We start from the raw sequence: 17,386 nt of genomic DNA, 5'->3' as shown, positions 1-17,386 counted from the left end.
TCTAACTAGTGAAAGGTGTCATCTGATCTATCTACTAAACTGATAGACCTACAAGGTCATATAATTAATCACATTATATATATACAAGTGTATCATGATTAACCTCACACGAGTAGAGAAACGCATTTCGACTGATGAACTAAAGATTAAAAAAAGATTATTCCAAACTAGAGATGATAATTAAGCAGGAGGAAGACAGGAAGCAGGTTGCTGATCGTGCGCGTCAGCATCTTCAGCAGGAGGCGGCGGTAGACACGAAGTAGGTTCATCTTCAACAGAAGGCGTCTCCGGATCATGCACATCAGCAGACGGCGCGACGGGAACGCCGCCGTGCTCCTCAGAGTGTCCTCAAAGCCAGAAACGACAACGTGGCGGCTGCGATTTTTTGGATGAGATAGATCTCCGGACGCATTGGAAACCGCCAGGGACGAGGTAACATAAACCGGTGACGTGGTCGTGCGGTTGAGATCATCGTCGGTCGGCCCCAAACTGTAGCTGTTGCTGCCGGAGGAGAAGGCGGCGACCGAGGTTAGGCGCGGAGGAGACGAGCGGAATACGGGATGGCGCTTAATCTTCACCGCATCCGGCCTCCCTCGATTCGCTGTCCGCTTCGTCAGCCTTCTCGCCGGTGAAGGAGGAGCCGATCGTTTCGCCGTCGATGACGATTGCTCAGGTGTTTTACAATTAAGTCCCTATAGTTGATTATTTTAGAGCTCTGGTACTTTGTTTAATCCTATAAAATAAATTAAGGAAAACATTAAAATAATTTATTTTCATATTAAATAGTTAAAATGTTATTTTTTATCGTATTTTTATTTTATTTTTACACCTAAATAATGCCTAAAACCCTTAAACGAAAAAAGAAAAGAGGAAAAATACAAGCGAAACGGAGCGGAATTATAGGGTTTCCACTATATATATTCGTTCCTCTCTCTGCATCGACAGCCGACAACAATTTGGAAGACGAGAAGAGGAGTGTGAAGAAGGCGGCGGCGATGGCGCAGTCGTTGGAGTTGTTGCTTATTCAATTCTTGATGCCGGACAACGACGCGCGGCGGCAGGCAGAGGAGCAGATCAAGCGGCTGTCCAAGGACCCTGCTGTCGTTCCCGCCCTCGTCCACCACCTCCGCACCGCCAAGACACCTAATGTCCGTCAGCTTGCGGCCGTCCTCCTCCGCAAGAAGATCACTGGACACTGGGCCAAGCTTTCGCCGGACCTCAAGGTCTCAGTTAAGCAGGCGCTGATCGATAGCATCACCCTTGAGCACAGGTCTCGATTCTTAATTAATATTCTCTCCTTTTATCGTCCTTCTTCTTTAATAGTTGTGCAATTCCTAGTTTTTTTGTGCTTTGTTCGTCGAAGGAGTTTATAGGCGAGTTCACTAGGCCCGAGATCTTTCTTTCCGCTTTTGTTAGATTGATGCTTTGTTAACGTCACAAAAAAATAAATAAAAATCGTTATTGGGTCTTTATTCGGCAGCGACTATTTAAGGGCAAAGGTGAAGGGGCAGTTTGGCTATGTTCGTTCGTTGATGCTCGATGTTAATAGTTTCCTTCCAAATGAGGAATGTATAAAAGTGCATATTGGAAATGAAAGTCACTTCTCTTTGGAAGTCATCGCTTTGCCAATTTGAAAATTTATTCTTTGGGATTGATGGTAAATTATTACTACTAACTGTAGAAAGTGAAATTTGCCCTTCTGTTTCTTACACTTTTCTTCTGTCTGGTAATTAGTTTTTGTATGCTTTCCTGCTACAATGCTAAATTTTTTAAGTTTTTTTTTTTTTTTGAAACTAGAATCTTTGGATAGTCACAATAAGTTAGAATCTATGCCTTCCGTTGCCTTTAAGAGGGATCAGTAGAACTTATCATTTGTGTGAAAGTGTCATATGATTTTATTTCCTATCTTTAGTTGTTGAATAATAATGATGTTAAAGCAGTTAGTTAACCAACCAATCGCCGCCACACAGTAGTTCAGTCATGTGAACTTTCTCCTTCATATCCATTTATACTCCTTGCTTCTTATATTTTCCTATCAATATGAAACACTAAAGATTGAATACACTTGTTACGCTATATATGTATTCTTCACAACTTTTTAAAAGAGTAGTGTAGCTTTCTGCTACCACATTATGTTTTTATTATCATAATGGACTATAGTTATCTTCTTATGCATTATTTTCACTCAGAATCATGGAACAGATTTATGCACAAACTTTATGTGTGGTAGGTAATATACATATCTTACCATCTGTGAATCTGATCTCTCTTGGAATGCTAGTTTAGCATGCTTATTTGGTGATAAGTGGACAGATATATCACTTTACTCTCTTAATGAATTGTTGCATTAAAGAAAACATTAAAATTTTATATATTCAAGTACAAAGTAGAAGCCCAATCAGGCATCATGTGCAAAGTATTCTAATTATGGAGAACTTGTTTGAAGCAACATACTTGTTCTTGGGCAATTAGCAAAACTCAGATATAATGAATGGTTGCCTTGTAATATAAGCACATGATGTCAACATTTTAACGGAATTCATAGTAGAGTTGTGATGGATACCTAGACATTTACAACTCATAAATTTCATGGCTAAATTATCACCAATTGGTGTTTTGATTGAATTTTTCATTTTTTTTTTATAATTTAAGTTCTATTTAACAACCATCTCGATTCTTTTAAGTGTTAGAAATAGGAATAGCATTTGTTACATAGTTATAAGGATGTGGTGTCTTGTGCAGTTCTCCTGTTAGGCGGGCAAGTGCTAATGTGGTGAGCATCATTGCGAAGTATGCCTAGACATTTACAACTCATAAATTTCATGGCTAAATTATCACCAATTGGTGTTTTGATTGAATTTTTCATTTTTTTTTATAATTTAAGTTCTATTTAACAACCATCTCGATTCTTTTAAGTGTTAGAAATAGGAATAGCATTTGTTACATAGTTATAAGGATGTGGTGTCTTGTGCAGTTCTCCTGTTAGGCGGGCAAGTGCTAATGTGGTGAGCATCATTGCGAAGTATGCAGTCCCAGCCGGAGAATGGCCTGAAATATTGCCTTTCCTTTTCCAGTGCAGTCAAAGCTCACAAGAAGACCATCGAGAAGTATGTTATTTTCCTATGATCCTCGTTTCTTAAAGTTGTTTTCCTATAACCTCACATGGTTAGCACATATGGTTAGGGTCAAGACAATATTTTCCACTTCTATACTTGATAAAAAAAAACTATGAATATTTATGATTTGCTCTCATGTGAAATCTAAATTACCTCCCAATGTAGCATCGATATTGATTTTTCTGTCGAACTTGCCCAATCAACATTAGTATACCCTGTAATTAGTATGTAAAGGTGATGTTGCTCATAGTACAAAAGCCTTTTCCCTTGGACATTTTTCAAGCATCTAAGAATTCTCAAGGCTGCCTCAAGATGATCATGATAAAGAGCCTTAAGCATTGGATAATGATGATCACTGTGAATGATATGTGATGTATTGTAATTATGAGATAGTCTATGGTTTGGACTTTGGTTCAATAAACCTGAATTGGTTTGGTTCATCTTAGCCTGGTTCGTGGAGCATAACATTGATAGTATGCATAAACTGAACCTTGATGCTATCTGGTTGGATCATTGTACTCTATGGTATTTTTTTTAGCTATTTGACAATGTGATTTAAAGCTTGGTATCACATTAGGTTCATACTTCATGGCTCTTTCTTCTTTAAGACTGCTTGTTTCTTTACCTGTCCTCTCTTTATGATTTAATTTAATGCTTTTTCAATTTGTGGAATGCTTATTTAATCTTTTTGTATTCTGCTAGGTGGCTTTGATCCTTTTCAGCTCTCTCACTGAAACAATTGGACCAACATTTCAAACCCATTTGGCAGATCTACAACCCATTTTGCTCAAGTGCCTGCAAGATGAGACTAGCACTCATGTTAGAGTTGCTGCTCTGAAGTGTGTATTTTGTAATAATTTGAATGTGTCATTTTTGTAATGATTTATTCATGCACATATGCTTTGGCCTGGATTTGGTCTGACCCATTTTTTTTACTTCAGGGCAGTTGGATCCTTTATTGAGTTTATAAACGATGGAACAAATGTGGTGAGTTTGTTAGCCACTTTGTTGTATTTTGTAGGTTTCTTCTGCTATTCATGCATCAAATCTTTATGAATGTTAGCAATAATACGTAATTTGCTTCTGACTGAACATAAATGATAGCCTCTGAAAAATGAACTTCACTCATTGCAGTTTTGCAACTTATTGAATGAGAATCATGTTTAATCCTTGTACTCCTCTCAAGTATAATTTGATATTATTTTCCTCTCACCTTGTAGGTAAAGTTGTTTCGTGATTTTATCCCAAGTATATTGAATGTGTCAAGGCAATGCCTAGCTAAGGGTGAGGAAGATGTTGCTTCTATTGCTTTCGAAATATTTGATGAGCTCATTGAATCTCCTGCTCCTCTACTTGGGGATTCTGTGAAGTCGATAGTGCAATTTTCTCTTGAAGTTTGTTCAAGTCAGAGTTTGGAATTGAACATAAGACACCAGGTTTGCTAGATTCAGAGTGTTGGTATTTGATATGTGTTGGTAATTTCTAATTCATCCTGTTGGCAATGCCAGGCAATTCAGATAATTTCATGGTTGGCAAAATTCAAAGCATCTTTTTTGAAGAAACACAAGCTTGTAGTACCTATTCTGCAAGTAATGTGTCCTCTTCTTACAGAAACGACTGATGGAGATGAGGATTCTGATCTTTCTGCTGATCGAGCTGCTGCTGAGGTTATTGACACAATGGCTATTAATATTCCTAAGAATGTTTTCCCTCCAATATTTGAATTTGCATCATTAAACTTTCATCACAACAACCCCAAGTTCAGGGAAGCTTCTGTTACAGCACTAGGTGTTGTCTCTGAGGGTTGTTTTGAGTTGCTAAAAGACAAGTTAGAACATGTTTTACACATAGTTTTGGGAGCCCTGAAAGATCAAGAACAAATGGTAAGGGGGGCTGCATCATTTGCATTGGGCCAGTTCGCTGAGCATCTCCAGCCAGAAATTTTATCATGCTACCAAATTGTGCTTCCATGCATTCTGAATGCCCTTGAGGACCCATCAGACGAAGTAAAGGTAACTTGTAGTGGGTGTGACATTAGACATTCTGTAGTAACATTGTGTCCGATTTTCATGATTAATTGATTATTGCTGCAGGAAAAGTCATACTATGCACTTGCAGCATTTTGTGAAGACATGGAGGAAGAAATTCTTCCTTATCTTGATCCTCTAATGGGAAGACTTGTTCTCTCCCTTCAAAACAGTCCACGGAATCTGCAAGAGACATGCATGGTTATTCTCCTTATTCGCTTTTCTTATGTTAGTTTATTTTGCTGATACTAGATTGTTATTAAATTCATTTGGCACCTTTTTTCACTGCAGTCTGCAATTGGTTCAGTAGCTTCTGCTGCTGAGCAGGCTTTTATTCCTTATGCAGAGAAAGTTCTTGAATTAATGAAAAGTTTTATGGTATTGACAAATGATGAGGACTTGAGAGCACGAGCTAGGGCAACTGAATTAGTTGGAATAGTTGCTATGGCAGTTGGGCAAACGAGGATGGAACCTATACTTCCCCCCTTCATTGAGGCTGCGCTCGCTGTGAGTTACTATTGAAGGTCTTATGTAGTATTGTAGAAATAAGCACCAAATTGAGTTGTCTATATCTGTATTGTCAGGGTTTTGCATTGGATTACAGCGAACTTCGGGAATATACTCATGGTTTCTTTAGCAATATGGCTGAAATATTGGGTGATGGTTTTGCGCAGGTATGATTCTCTTACCTTTTGGATATTGATTCTCTTATTGGGAACATATTGAAGTAACGTTTTCTAGCATTTTTTTTGGTACAGTACCTTCAGCATGTTGTACCTCTTGTATTTTATTCGTGTAATCTGGATGATGGCTCCGCAGTGGACATTGATGATTCTGGCAGAATTGACAATGGGTTTGGAGGTGTGTCCTCTGATGAAGATAATGACGAACCCAGAGCTCGTAACATTAGTGTGAGGACTGGGGTTTTGGATGAAAAGGCTGCTGCAACCCAAGCTATTGGCTTATTTGCACTTCATACTAAGAGTGTTTATGCACCGTATCCTACTTATTCAACATTTTTTTTACCTTATACCATTTACAACAAACATGCAACTGTTTAGTTTCTTTAATCAATGCTAGCTATATGGATGAGTCATTGAAAATTTTAGTCAGGCATGCAGCTTATTTTCATGAAGACGTCAGGCTTCAGGCTATCATAGCTTTGAAAGGTGAGTATTTACTTGAGGCAATTTTTTCATTTGTTTTTTTTAGCTGGAGAGATGGATTTGAATTGAATATTGATTGTCTGACTTCAATATAATAATTGGTGAATCATATTTCCTAGCTATCTTAAATCACATAATTCAGAAAACACTGGTTTTCTGATTATCTGATTCTTAGGTTTGAAGTGATCTTATCAATAGTTTGCTCCTAGCTAGGTGTAGTAAGAACCTATGTCCTGATGGATCTAATATCCTGCAGAAATTCTTTCATGGTTAAAAGAATCATTTTAATTTGATTAGAAGATTATATCAGCATATCAGCAGTCATATCCTATAACGGTTCCATACATCTATATGAGCCGTTTATTCCATGTAATCATTACCTTTCACAACTTGCTGAAAAGCAACCACCTCTAAATGCCAGACCAGAATCCTGGTAATAATGCCATACCTGATAAATGATTATTTTTTAAAAAATCAAGATGACAATCAATGACGGTGATAAATTGCCAAAGTTGTATGAAAATATTAATTAATTCTAGGAAAGTGATAAGCCAAAATGGTATATAATTCATGTTATTTGCTTTAGAAGAGCAAACTAAGCCCAAACTAGCAATCTCATTCTCTTTTATCTTCTTTTCCAGGTATTTTAACAGCTGTACAGTCAATATCTACTGGTCAAAATGTGAGTTGAAGCTGTATTTTTCTTTATGCACATATATTTTCCTGCTCAGATTATTCAGATATATTTATTGGCAAGTTTTCAATTTTTAATGGAGGATATTAAATAAATATTTAAATACTTTCACTTAATTCTCAAGCAATGGATTTCCAAGTTATTTGTTTTCATGGTAAAATTTCAGAAAATAATTTGACAATGTACAGTATGCTGTTTCAAATGCAAAGTATATCATTTATGGTTTAGCCAAACCACCTGAATTATGTACGAAGTGAAAAATCCTTGAGGAGGATCTACACGTGCCCAAATCATTAGATTAATAAACTATGCTCGACAAGCTTTTGCACTATGTCAGATTCAGTAGGGTATTCTCTAATTCATTTTATTTGTAAAGCAGGATGTCTCAGAAAAACAAAAGGAAGTTCTTGGTATACTGCCTTTTCTACTCTACTACTGTTTAAGGTTCTTAGTATTCACCTTCAAACTATCTAATTATACTTTGCTTAAATCCCCAGATACTGTAATGAAAATATATATCAGTACCATGACTGAGGATGACGACAAGGAAGTTGTTGCTCAAGCATGCTCCGGCATGGCAGAAATAATGAAAGACAGTGGATACATGGCTATTGAGTCTTGTAAGCTTAAAGCTTCACTTTGTGGATGCGTCACTTAAGTTGATAAATGAGCAGCATGTAACATTAAATGATTGCAGATATTCCTAGGCTTGCTGAGGCAACTCTAACACTTCTTCGTGAGGAATCATCATGTCAACAAGTAGAATCTGATTGTGACGCTGATGATGGTGATGTTGACCATGATGAGGTGCTCATGGATGCGGTGTCAGATCTTCTTCCAGCTTTTGCAAAGATTATGGGACTTAATTTCGAACCTATCTTTGCCAAGTTCTTTGATCCTCTAATGAAATTTGCGGTAGGGATGGCTGTCCCTTTTGCCTTGTAGATATTCATTATCAATATATTTATGCTGTTGTTTTGTTAGTTTTTCTTTTATCTTTGTATATTCATGTGGTTTTGTTCTCCTATGTTATTACAATGCCAAAATTTAACTGCAGAAAGTTCCACACCCTCCCCAAGATCGGACCATGGTTGTTGCTTGCTTGGCCGAAGTTGCGCAGCAAATGGGTCCTCCAATATCTGCTTATGTCGATGTAAGAATTCTTTATGTTACTTTCTCCATTATAATTTTATACTTTTATCTATATTTGTCCTTTCTTATATGAATTTTTTTGATCTTTACTGATTAAACATCATCTTCAGAGAACAATGCCTTTGGTACTGAAAGAACTGGGATCATCAGAATCAACTAATAGGAGAAATGCAGCATTCTGTGTTGGTGAATTTTGCAAAAATGGGGGTGTTGCGGCACTCAAGTATCCTTTTACTTAATTGTTTACACAAAGGACGGATTTATGTTAGATCTTGTATAAATCCTTCATTCGGTGTTTTTTTTCCTCATCTTATTGCTTTTAGTGTCTGTTGAGATTAGGGAATTTTTTCTGATTGGCTCTGTAAGTGCGTGCTACTGGTCAGGTTACTAAGTTTCCTCAAGATGATTCCTTTCATCTTGCCTCAGATATTATGGCGACATTCTCCGTGCCCTTTACCCCTTGTTTAGCAACTCAGAATCAGACTTTGCTGTGCGAGATAATGCAGCTGGTGCAGTTGCTAGGATGATAATGGCTCAACCTCACGCCATTCCTCTCAACCAGGTTAGAAATTCTGTGATTCTTGTTGGAAAATCTAATCTTGAAAGACCTCATTTGGTAAGTATTTTTTTTTGTTTTTTTTTTCATATTCCAGGTTTTACCTGCGCTTCTGAAAGCTTTGCCATTGAAGGAAGATTTTGAAGAGTCAATGACCGTCTACGGTTGCATTTGTGGTCTGGTCATATCTTCAAACCCCATGGTATACTGCACGTTAAAAATATTATTTTTGCTGCAGATGTGCTTGCTTCAAATTACCTCACCATCCTCATTGTTACTGGAACAGATCATTCCCCTCGTCCCAGACATCGTAAATATTTTTGCTCAAGTTATCGTATCTCCTGTTGAGAGTGAAGAAGTGAAAAATCAGATCGGCCTTGCCATCACTCACTTGATTTCGCTTTACGGTAACCAAATGCAGCCTATCATGGCTGCTCTTGCACCTGGATACGCTAACGCTTTGGCTGCATACGCGAGTAGAAGATGAGCTACAGAGAGACACTTGCCAAGCAATCAAGTAATGTTTTCGACAAACTGTGCCTTTGTTGGGTGTCACTTGGATACTTTTTGTGGTCCTTTTTTCTTCTGTTATTCTGTATTTACCTATTCTTTATAGCCTTGAGTGCTCAGTTTTGTAATACCTTTAGATATATTTCCAATATCAGGAATCGAAGAGTGTGGTCGTGAAGAGTTCTTTTTCCTGTTATTGTTGATCATTGTTTGGATTTGAGACTTTGTGGCCATTAAGTTGTATGGATGCAATACTTTACATGGTTGTTAAATTTCTTTGTTCCTTGTTACCTTAGTCCTCTTACAGTGTGACTCCACTAATTCAAAGATTTACATCATGTATTATGATATTGATGATCGATTAATTTTGAGCCCTTGATCATAGCTAAAAGTGCTCGATGACTCGATTTATAATTGTGGTATAATTGTGGCAAAGGTGATAACTCTCGTCCGGGAGCTTTTCCACACCACATGGGTTATTCGGCCAGCCGAGTGACTTTTTAGGTGGGGAGGCCTAGTATGGGATAAATCCCATGGTCCCCTAGTATGGGATAAATTCCTTGATTTAAATCTGGAATTTATTATGATAACTCTTTGGTATTAACTCAACTACCCCCACCTGTCGGGGGCAATGACTCAATTTTTAATTAAATTTTTATCTCCATGAGATTTGTCTAGTTAGATTAGAAGTTGACAGACTATAACGGGTAAGAAATTATAAGTAAGAAATTATAAGTAGATTTCATAATTTATGTTTGTTCATACTATAATGGGTAAGAAATTATAAGTAGATTTCATAATTTATGTTTGTTCATATAATTTGGAAATGAACTTTGAGGAAGTTTGAGATAAATATAATTATCTATGATGATTCAATTTATAATGATCATCAATTAAAAGTGACTGATGATGTCAATTTGTTAATAATGTTGATCCTGTTCGAAAGTCGATGAGATGAAAAGTTGAGGATGTGGCGCTCTCGTTGATCGCCTGTAAACTCCGTTCCGACCTACAACACAGATGACGTCGGTGCCAAGCTAAGAAAGGGGTCTCCGGCGTTGGTCCTCCGACGCTCAAGTCAGTCACCGACGATGAAGTAGAAGGTGGAGCAACAACAAGAATGAACAGTGTAGCGAAAACAGTGTCTATCGCGTATTGTATATCTCCGCCGATGTTTGGACCCCCCTTTGTATAGAGCTACTGTAACGCACGTGCACACTCCCCAAGGCGAGCCCGCTTCCCAAAGTTTTCCCTGAAAAAACTTGTTAGTAAAGTGTCCCTGACATAGTACCTTAACAGGCCGATCGTATCTCTGAAGTGTCAGTAGAAGCTTTCGCTGTACGATCTTCTGGTTGACCATGCCCGGTGTCAGCGACACTAACTCCCAAAAGGATGTCGATAGATAACACAGGGGGTCTGTTGCTAGGCCAAACGGAATAGTTGCTCAACCGAGACTTCGTTGTTCCTGTGTACCACCCGCTCGGCTGGGACTTCGTTGCGTGTGTCGCGTCCGCTCGACCGGAGTTCCGCTCTGCCAATGTTGAGTCCTGTTGCCTGACCGAGCAGGGTAGTTGCTCGGCCCGACTTTTGCACATCGTCTCCTCCTCCGTCCGGCGTCCAATACTCCATTGAGCGTCGGTCATTTGACACCTCCCTGTGTCAAATGCGGGATCGGACCGGAGCCCTCTCCTCCCGGTCGGGGCATGATCGCCCGATCGGCCGATGATATCTCAATGTTTACCGCCTTGACTTTGATTTCCATAGTGGCAGCTATCCTCCGCGGGGTGGGGCCTCTCCTTATCACCGCATCACATGCCTCCCCCTCGAGTCTAGTCGAAGTAGGCTGCAAGTCCGACTGACTGGACAAAATTGTTTGTGAAGCTTTCCACCCGATCGGCTTCGACACTCCTTGGTTTCTGATTGGACTAACGTGGCGCAACGATTGGCTATGTGACCGCTCTCTGTCGGTCGACCTGTTGGAGATTATCGTTCGGCCATAGGTCTGCTCCCTTAAGCCGATCGGCACAACGAACATTCGTACTTAGAAATCTTTTGGGCTTCTTTAGGTGAGCGTAATCCGTGCTTATGTCACACATATTTATAGGAAATCATGCAAATTCCTGTACATTATGACTAAGCATGTCCCCATGCCTTTTAATTGCTCTCATTAAATGTCGGCCCATGGCGAGGCGCCACGTGTCCCACCCGCTGCCGTCGCACGCCTGACGTGACAGGAGGATATCCTCTGGTGATGTGACCTTTGACGTTTCGAATTCAACGGTCAGATTCCTGCTTGGGTTTTCGCTACCTAGATCGGACGACTCCGGTCGGCCAGCCCCGAGGCTTATAAGCCCATGCGCGTCGCCTTCTCCTCCTTCGCATTCCCGTCTTCGAGCTCTTCGGCGATACTTCGTCTCTGTGCTCCGGTGATATTCTTCCTTTCCTGCTCCTTCGACGACCTTCCAGTAAGTTTCCTTCCAATCGCATATCACCTCCTTCCTCTGCACTCCCCCGTCTTCGAGTTTTTCGGCGTTTCTTCGTCTGTGTTCCGGCGATATTCTTCCAGTAGGCTTCCTTCTCCTCGCATCCTTTCGTTGCCTTTATGTTTTGCGATGGCGAGTTCCTCACAGCCGCCTGTCGGCGTCCCTGAGCTTTGGTACACCTCTACTGAGTCTAGGTTTAACGCCGGCGACGCTGAGAGTCTAATAGCCGCCTTTGAGTTTCCTCCTGGCTACAAAGTTTTTCTTCCTTCTCCTTCCAATCGGCCAAACTTTCCGCCACCCGGCTGTCTTTGCTTCTTTAGGGATCAATTTACTGCCAGTCTACGATTTCCTATTCGCCCCTTCTTTTCCACCGTTTGTAAATACTTTCGCATCTCCCTTCATCAATTAGTGTTAAACTCCTTTCGGCTACTATGCGGGGTAGTTGATCTGTTCCGCCTACACGACATTCCTATTACTCCTCAGATTTTCCAATATTTTTATTATCTGAAATTATCCGAACCGGGGACTTTTCTTTTTCAAACCCGAGTGGGCTAAGTTTTTTATGACAAAATGTCGACCTCCAACAAGCATTGGAGGGAATACTTTTTTTTTGTACACCTTCCCGAGCGGTCAAACTTCTCGACCTACTGGCAGCTCGAAGTGGCGAATCAACCTCCCTTGAAACAGTACAAGAGCTGATTGGACTACCTCAATGCAACTTCAATATTGGTCGGTCAGAAATATGACATTCACAAGTTGTTATTGGAGGGTGTCCTCTACATTTTCGGCCTGAGTCCGATCCGTACCCGGCTTCCGTCTAGTCTATGTATGCAACTTCCATTGGATCGTGAAGTTTCGATAGAGGGGGGGTGAATATCGATTAGAAAATTCGTTCAAAAAGAGTTATGCGTAGCGGAAATAGAAAAACAATGCTAACACAAACCAGTTTTACTTGGTTCGGAGGCTGTGTCGACTCCTACTCCAAGGCCCGCACACAAGGGTGCTTTCGGTGGGTAATCACTAACAGTTCAAAAAATTATTACAAACTAAGTGCTGAAATGCTAATGAAAATTAAAGCGATACCGACAAGAAAATTAACCAAAGAAGAAAGAGCGCGTTGTCGGAGCTTTGTTAGCGTCGCAGGAGCGCAGAGCAGCAGAGCAAGCAGTAGAAGATCTCTCTTTTTCAGTTATGTTTGAAGCTCCCCCCTGACCCTCCTTTTATATGAGGCTCGGTGCGCCCTGGTGAGACGTGACAGGTCCAACCAGTGAGCTCCACGTGGCGACGCGCGATCTGGATAAAAATCGCCTCCCGAGCGCCCGGATCCCCACCGGGCGCCCGGAGGACTACCTTTCTCCAGAAACCAGCTTTCCTGCAAGACAAGGTTAGTCCGAGACAAATAAATAATGTGTATCCTGCAAAACAGAGTGTTAGCACAGTTTATAAGTTTGACATAAAAAGTATGACTTAGATTCCGTCTTTCTGAGACCGGAATCTAGTCACGATCTCGACTTAGAGATCCGAAATGGATCTAAGCCGGATCGACGCCTAATGTTCCCTTCCAGGGAATGTGTCCTCACAGTCACTCCCTTCCAGTGACTTACCTTTACTTACTTGCCAGACGTCTGGTCAACCCTTCGACCCGTCTGGACTTCTCGCCAACTATCCGGTCAACCCGTCGACCTAGCTGGACTTCTCGCCAAGCGTCCGGTCAGCCCGTCGACCCGCTTGGACTTCTCGCCAGCTATCCGGTCAGCCCGTCGACCTAGCTGGACTTCTCGCCAAGCGTCCGGTCAGTCCGTCGACTCGCTTGGACTTCATGCCAGACATCCGGTCAGCCCGTCGACCTGTCTGGACTTCGTCTACACACTCGATCAGAGTGTTAGATCACAACAAACCTAACTTAACCCAATTTGTCATTCATCAAAACCTGAGTTAGACCATTAGTGCTAACCGCACCAACAATCTCCCCTTTTTTGATGGAATGACAACCTGGTTAAGTTAGTAAAAATATGCGACAAATAAATTAAGCATTTTGTTCTAGCATGAGGTTTAAGTTAGTTTTAATTTTGTTTTTCTAACTTAACCACCTATCCCTCTCCCCCTTTGGCATTCATCAAACAAGGATTTATTTTAAACATTCAAAAATACAGAAAAAAAATATGTAGGAAACGATGTCAAGTTAACTCGGGGGAGTTTGAACTTTTGAAGATTTGTTTAAAATGTTGAATTAATTTTTAAGACTAAGTTTTTAAGGTAGCTAAAGCATGTAAAACAGTCTTTTGGAAAATAACTTAGTTTTTCAAATCAGAAATTTGAAAAGGTGATTTTCTAATATAAGTATAAGTTTCAAATTTTAGAATCAAGGTGAATATGTTTCAATTTTGAAGTATTTTTCAAACAGGCTAAGTTTTCAAAGTTTGATTTTCCAAACAATATTTTTCAAATATAAAAAAATTTTCAAAACTGAGTTTTAAAAAAAAATCAGAGTTTATAAAATCTAATTGAAGAATTTAATATAAGCTAGTTTAGAAAAATATTTGAAAAATAATATTTCAAAAACTAAGTTTGAAAAACCTTTCTTTTCAAGACTTATTAAGTTTGTAAAAAAATTTTAAACCAAAGACCAATTTGAACACTGACAAAAAAATATTTAAAAAAATATTATGTTTAAGGTGGAGAAAATAATGTTGGTGTTAAGTGTTGATTTAATCTTCCCCCTAAACCTGACATCTAAAATAGCTGTCTAACCAATTATGTACTTACCGACTATCAGAAGATAGCAGCTTTCACTTGGTTAGTCAAGTTAAGTTCATTGTAATCAGTTAGTGGTTGACTTAACTGAGTAACTTAGCTTGATCAATGTATGTTTTGTATTTAACGCCCAGACCTATGTCGATGCACTGATATAAACATCTTAAGTCTAGGTAATTGGCCTATACATCTCACTCCTTTCTATGTTTGTCAATCACAAGCAAAGTAATCCTAGGGTGTTGGTGAGATGCTCAAACACTAATCCTGGGGGAACATGATTTCTAAGGAGATTTTTCTAGTCTAAGGCTAAAATTATTTTGAAATTCTAAAAGTGGGAAGGTTTAAAAAAAAACAATTTTAACCTAGAATTTAAAACAATCAATTTTAAAACAGTTTTGAATTTTGAAAATCCTAGTCTATTAAACACATTCCTAATGTTCTACGCAGATTGCTAAATTCACTTTCAGGGAGTGGTTTTGTGAATATATCAGCTAAATTGGATTTGGACTCAATGTATTTGAGTTCAATGTCCCCTTTAGTAACATGATCCCTGATAAAGTGATGTCTAATTTCAATATGTTTAGTTCTGGAATGATGCACTGGATTTTTTGTTAGGTTAATTGAGCTAATGTTATCAATTAAGACTTTGACATTTGAAAGGTTCAAGTTAAAATCTTTTAGGGTGTGCATCATCTATAATAATTGTGCAACACATTCTCCTATTGCTATATACTCTGACTCAGTTGTAGATAAGGCAACATAATGTTACTTTCTACTAAACCAGCTGACAAGTGATGAACCCAATAATTGGCATCCGCCACTTGTGCTTTTGCGGTCTAATTTGCATCCAGCATAATCTGAGTCAGAATACCCTATTAATTCAAAATTGTTAGTCCTAGGATACCAAATGCCTACATTTGTTGTTCCTTTAAGGTATCTAAAGATTCTTTTGACTTGAGTCAAATGAGATTCTTTAGCACAGGTTTGGTATCTGGCACACATACTAACTGCAAATAGGATATCCGGTCGACTTGCAGTTAGGTATAGTAAGCTACCTATGACACTCCTATAGTGTTTTAGGTCAACTGGTTTTCTATTTGGATCATCATCTAGGATTGTGTTTCCTGCCATAGGTGTTTTTATCTCTTTGGTGTTTTCCGTTCCAAATTTTTTAAGTAATTCCTTAGTATATTTTTGTTGATAAATGTAGTTACCTTCATTTGTCTGTTTGATTTGTAATCCTAAAAAGTAGGTTAATTTTCCTACCAGACTCATTTTAAATTCGTGTTCCATTAAATTTGTAAATTCATCTAAGAATTCTGAATTTGTTGAACCAAAGATTATGTCGTCTACGTAAATTTGTGCTATAAAAATATCTTCTTTTTTTTTTAATTTAAGTTTCAATTTTTAAAATAAATTTTAAGTAAATACATTTTTTTAAAAAAAAATTTAAGTTTTAAAATAAATTAAAAAAAACTTTAAGTTTTAATTTTTAAAATAAATTTTTAAGTTAAAAAAATTAAGTTTTAATTTTTAAAATAAAATTTTAAGTTAAAAAAATTAAGTTTTAATTTTTAAAATAAAATTTTAAGTTAAAAAAATTAAGTTTTAATTTTTAAAATAATTTTTTTAAAAAAATTAAGTTTTAATTTTTAAAGTAAAATTTTAAGTTAAAAAAAATTAAGTTTTAATTTGTAAAATAAATTTTTAAGTTAAAAAAAAATTAAGTTTTAATTTTTAAAATAATTTTTTAAGTTAAAAAAAATTAAGTTTTAATTTTTAAAGTAAAATTTTAAGTTAAATTTTTTTTAAATTTTAATTTTAATTTGATGTTCTTAGTCATCTCACCCAATCTATGTTTTCAATCAGGGAATCCTATAATTTTGTGAGATGAATTAGACTCAATTTTAGAGTTTGTTTTTAACTTGTGTTAGATTCAAGTTTAGCTTTGAGTTCAACAAATAGGCGTTCTCTGGATAAACTTCTGGGCTATGGTGAGTCACTCGGACATCATTAAAGTAACCATGCCTTCGAGGTTTTCCAAATAGTCCTATCCACTGAACTTAGTACAAAACCTTGGTCTAACTGGTTAGGATTCATAAAGGGCAGCTTCGGTCAGTTCCACTTAGCCAAATGCACTAGGTCGAAGTCATATCTTCCTAGACATGCATAGATTAAGCTTCCCTAACGTACTATCATCCAATATTTCACCAATACCATTTTTCAAGTTAAACTTGAACCCTTTTTAACTAATCCTAATTACCCTGTCGGGTATGTTGGTTAGGGCTACCCTGCCGGATAGGTTAGTTTTGGAGGTGCCAGCTATTCTGGAGCCTCCCCCTGAATTAATAGTCATTTAATTTAATTTTATTCTTGGTTTATGTCTATTTCTTTTGTAATTATATTTTACTTGGTGATAGTTTACATTTTGTTGAGTTTTACTATGTTTAGATTTTAAATTTTTTTGTTTAGGTTTGTATTTTGGTCTTTGACTTGATTTGTTCGAGTTTATATAAAATATTTTTTCTTTAGGTATGTAGTATTGATTGAGTCATACTTGCGTGATTAGCCACGCTTTCGGAACCCAAGCTTGTTTTGTTGGTTTGTGTTGGGTTATTAATGACTTGAATGTTTTATTTGAGCTTGACTTATAGCCAAGTTCGATTTTATTATAAATTATTTTTTGATTATTTAATATTAAATCTAAGTTTTTGGATCTTGTTGTGAATTTTTCTAACATTTCTTTTAAATTATTAATTTCATTTTTTAGTGATAAATTCTCCTCCTCAAGTGTTAGATCTTGAGTTGTATTTGAATTTTTTATTTGTTCCTTAAGATTTTGATTTTCTTCAAAAAGCAGCTCATTTTCTTTTTCTATTTTAACTAATTTATTGTTTAAGCAAGAAATAATTTTAAAAAAATTCTTAT

The 17,386-nt window shown here is 37.7% G+C and overlaps 1 protein-coding gene across 2 annotated transcripts; it reads left to right on the top strand.

The window, feature by feature from the left end:
• Positions 1-945: 945 nt before the first annotated feature.
• On the top strand, positions 946-9,504 carry LOC121975903 (importin-4-like). 2 transcript variants are annotated; one of them, XM_042527831.1, is made up of 20 exons: positions 946-1,270; positions 2,975-3,107; positions 3,819-3,955; positions 4,058-4,103; positions 4,337-4,552; positions 4,625-5,128; positions 5,210-5,344; positions 5,435-5,650; positions 5,728-5,817; positions 5,902-6,140; positions 6,224-6,312; positions 6,951-6,991; positions 7,383-7,413; positions 7,501-7,623; positions 7,701-7,918; positions 8,061-8,156; positions 8,266-8,378; positions 8,582-8,717; positions 8,809-8,913; positions 8,998-9,504. In XM_042527831.1, exons 1-20 carry the CDS (start codon positions 996-998, stop codon positions 9,196-9,198), a joined length of 3,144 nt encoding a protein of 1,047 aa, XP_042383765.1. In that variant the 5' UTR covers positions 946-995; the 3' UTR covers positions 9,199-9,504. The 2 variants fall into 2 exon arrangements, with proteins under 2 accessions (XP_042383765.1, XP_042383764.1); XM_042527830.1 differs by having other exon boundaries at positions 3,819-3,966; positions 4,063-4,103.
• Positions 9,505-17,386: the final 7,882 nt, after the last annotated feature.

This window comes from Zingiber officinale, chromosome 4B, assembly GCF_018446385.1.
Source record: "Zingiber officinale cultivar Zhangliang chromosome 4B, Zo_v1.1, whole genome shotgun sequence".
Taxonomy (NCBI): domain Eukaryota; kingdom Viridiplantae; phylum Streptophyta; class Magnoliopsida; order Zingiberales; family Zingiberaceae; genus Zingiber; species Zingiber officinale.
Note: the sequence above shows the minus strand (reverse complement) of the source record. Positions and strands in the feature narration are given on the sequence as shown.

What these genes read in the sequence shown, in the direction of transcription:
- LOC121975903 (XM_042527830.1), top strand. Translation starts at nt 996, where the DNA reads ATGGCGCAGTCGTTGGAGTTGTTGCTTATTCAATTCTTGATGCCGGAC. An exon ending in AGCATCACCCTTGAGCACAG is followed by an intron (nt 1,271 to 2,974) that starts GTCTCGATTCTT and finishes TGTCTTGTGCAG; the next exon opens with TTCTCCTGTTAGGCGGGCAA. An exon ending in GGGGGTGTTGCGGCACTCAA is followed by an intron (nt 8,379 to 8,581) that starts GTATCCTTTTAC and finishes ATCTTGCCTCAG; the next exon opens with ATATTATGGCGACATTCTCC.